A 3,083-nucleotide genomic window follows, 5' to 3' on the forward strand; every position below is an offset into this window, starting at 1 on the left:
AGAAAGAATAACGGCAACATTATACTATACAAAATATAATATAATTAAAGGAGAATATTGGTATCAGTAGTCGAAAATTAAACTAAAATATACCATAATTTGGCGCATATGTATCATCAACCTGAAGAAACAGCCAGCCTCCAAGGACATTATTATGTACAAAAAATTTCAGCTTTTACTTGCTTGCAAGTTAAGCCATCGAAGAATTTGGAACCTTTCATCCTTCATCACCTTACATCCTACTGTTATTTATTAGCCTTTCCCGCACTTTTAGTTTTAGAAGACGACTCTTTTGGAATTGGAAAGGCAGTCCCATCCTTGATCCCGTCTGAGTCTGACTCTGATAGTTGCTTCATCAGATCTCGAAGCTGTGTGAAAAGTGAAATAATAGCCAATGGAAGTTCCATTAGTAAAAGCAGCCCAAACTATTATTAACAAACAAACAGATAACAACATGTTATCTAAATCTTGTATTACTTGTTCCTCTAATTGCTTGATTTTATCATCCTTCACTTTCGCAGCCTTTTTCTCCTTGACAACATACATACACAACATTCATGTTATCACAGCAAATAACATTACCATTTTATGCGACTATACTCTTGGCTGAATATTCACTTACCACATCAATACCTCTCTTCAATTTGATTTATCTTTTCTTTCCAAATCTCCAAATTTTTCAAAAGATTCTCGTTAAGCTGCATGTAACACGAACATTTATTAGAAACTAAAATATCTTGCAGCCAGGTGAATATGCTATAAAAGAAGCCACAAAGTCGCACCAAGCGATCACCAGAAGCAAGCAATGACATACTTCATCAAGAATATTTTTTTTCTTTAAGACATCTATCCAGCTTAGCCTTAAGCTTCTGTAGTTTTAAGGTAGCAACCTTCTTTACAGCGCTAGAAATTTTCTTTCAGTTTCTTCTTTGACTTCTTGCAGTGAGGATTTAAAATGCTGCAGTTCAAACAAATTATATCACACCCCCAAAAAGGAGAAACATTCTACTAGAAAGACTATAACATAGCAATTCAACACATTCTCAATTTTCCCTCATTGATCAGTGATGATAAGTACCAAGGAGGAGCAATAGCAAAATCGTATTTCAAATTAAAAAATAAAATCCAATGAAATTAAAGAACTAACATACCAGTCTTTGCTTCTCAAGTTGGTAGGTAAGCAGCTCATTGTATTTATTAACAGTCTGCAGATAAAATTTAGCATTATAGGGGAATGAGCATATTACAAAATAAAATCTTAACAAATGAAGCAAAGTATTTAATAATTAAAAAGAAAAGAAAACTGCATTACAGCTTCAACTTCGCTGTTCAAGAGTACTTCAGTAAATCTAAAATCAACTCCTTCACAGATTTCAGTTCCATCATTAGCATCAAGACAATGAGAATTCCGTTCAACTAACTTTCGGTCCGTTTTGGATTGGATAAGACGGTGAACGTAATTGTCTCCCTCATAATCCCACACACGTCTAGTTTCCAAATCAAGAGAATAACAGTGTTGCGTATCTTTCCAATGTCCTATGGCATGTCCTTCTTTATCCCTATATTCCACAATTTTTAAATTGAGAAATTGCATACAAACACAAATATAAAAGAAAAAGTCAGAGAGAACAAAAACCAACAAAAACAATAAAGGATAAATTATAACCTTCCACAGCCAAAAAAGCCACAGATAATACACATCCAAAGATTCTCAGAAGTTTGGCAAACATTGCAAATTGATTTTTCAGGCTGCTGTTGATGATATCTGCATACCTAAAAATATATGTAAATGGTCATTAATTATAATAATTTACAGGAAATGGAAATATCAAAACCATTACTTCGGTACTCTCAAAAACCAAAAAACAAAAACTATTTACCGGACAAGAAGAATCTGTCCAGTTTGACATGCAAGAACAATGAAAAGAATGATTGCAGATAGTTGTAAAAATTCCACTCCTGTCTTGGTCTAATCTCTCTGTAATAAAACAGGAGGACACTATGAGGAGATGAATGCAAACATAAAGAAACAAGCAATAAAACAAAACAAAAAACTCGAAGATGTAAATATCATGGCTGTATGATATATGTTTGAATTTTGTTATTGGTTTCTTCATTTCTTCCTAAGTGAATTTCTGTTATAGGTTTCAGTGTAAAAGTACTAGATAACTTCAAGAGCACTACCAGAAATAGAAAAACATACCAAGACAGACCACACAAGTGGGCTGATCAGCTGAGCTTGCCGGAGACTCCTGTGAATATTCAATTGAACCAGTACGGTAATGCACATTCTCCGTGAAATACACACGACAAACCTCCTCCTAAATTCAAAACAAGAGAGCAAAAGCCAAAAGAAAACGATACTATAAGATTAAGTTTTCCAAGTTCATGTGATTACACTAATGGCATATGTGCTAGTAATAGATGTGGGGAGAATAGAACCGAATAAATACATACCTGTAGAGATGAAAATTGGCTAAAATTGAAGTGCTTGAAAAATCTATCAGCAGAATCTTGACTATCAAGCCTAATCAAAATGCTATAACGATCCTTCATACCATAAATTCTAAACCACGAGCAAAGGAACGTTAAAATGAAGAAAAAATTAAAGAATGCAATCCGTAGAATGAAAGTACAAAGTTAAACCTGACAATCCGTATTTCCAAAATATGATCTATAAAAGAACCACAGAACTGGCAAAAATCTGTATATGTAACAAGTTTCAGAATCGTGAAGTGAAGAAACAAGAATCTGTTTATTGCAAGATTGTTGAAGAGAAAAATTACAGAGAACAATTACAAAGAATGCCTTTTGTATAAGAGGCTAAACCTATTCTATGCTTCGGTTAAGGCTAAACCGAATAACTAATATAACAACTTAACGAACCAAAAAACTAATTATACAACAAACTATTCTCCTAACTCTAATAAAGTAAAAAATAAATAAAAAACTGAAACAGAACAGAATAAGGCCCCTTAATACCCCCTCCTCAAGATGGAGTGTATATATTGTAGACACTCATCTTGGCAATATCGGATTGAAGAATAGGAGAAGTCAGTGGTTTTTTGAAAGCATCGGCCAAC

The 3,083-nt window shown here is 33.5% G+C and overlaps 1 protein-coding gene across 1 annotated transcript; it reads right to left on the reverse strand.

Annotated features, from left to right (window-relative positions):
- Positions 1-245: 245 nt before the first annotated feature.
- Positions 246-2,792, reverse strand: LOC133795158 (BRAP2 RING ZnF UBP domain-containing protein 2-like; the record flags this gene model as incomplete). The annotated part of the gene is made up of 9 exons (XM_062232609.1): positions 246-425; positions 478-531; positions 1,152-1,205; positions 1,313-1,559; positions 1,667-1,773; positions 1,881-1,978; positions 2,204-2,321; positions 2,458-2,566; positions 2,647-2,792. Coding segments are annotated over 9 exons (1,113 nt in total), but the record flags the coding sequence as incomplete, so codon positions are not given.
- Between the last annotated feature and the right edge of the window lie 291 nt (positions 2,793-3,083).

The sequence above is a fragment of the Humulus lupulus genome, chromosome 8 (genome assembly GCF_963169125.1).
Source record: "Humulus lupulus chromosome 8, drHumLupu1.1, whole genome shotgun sequence".
NCBI lineage: Eukaryota > Viridiplantae > Streptophyta > Magnoliopsida > Rosales > Cannabaceae > Humulus > Humulus lupulus.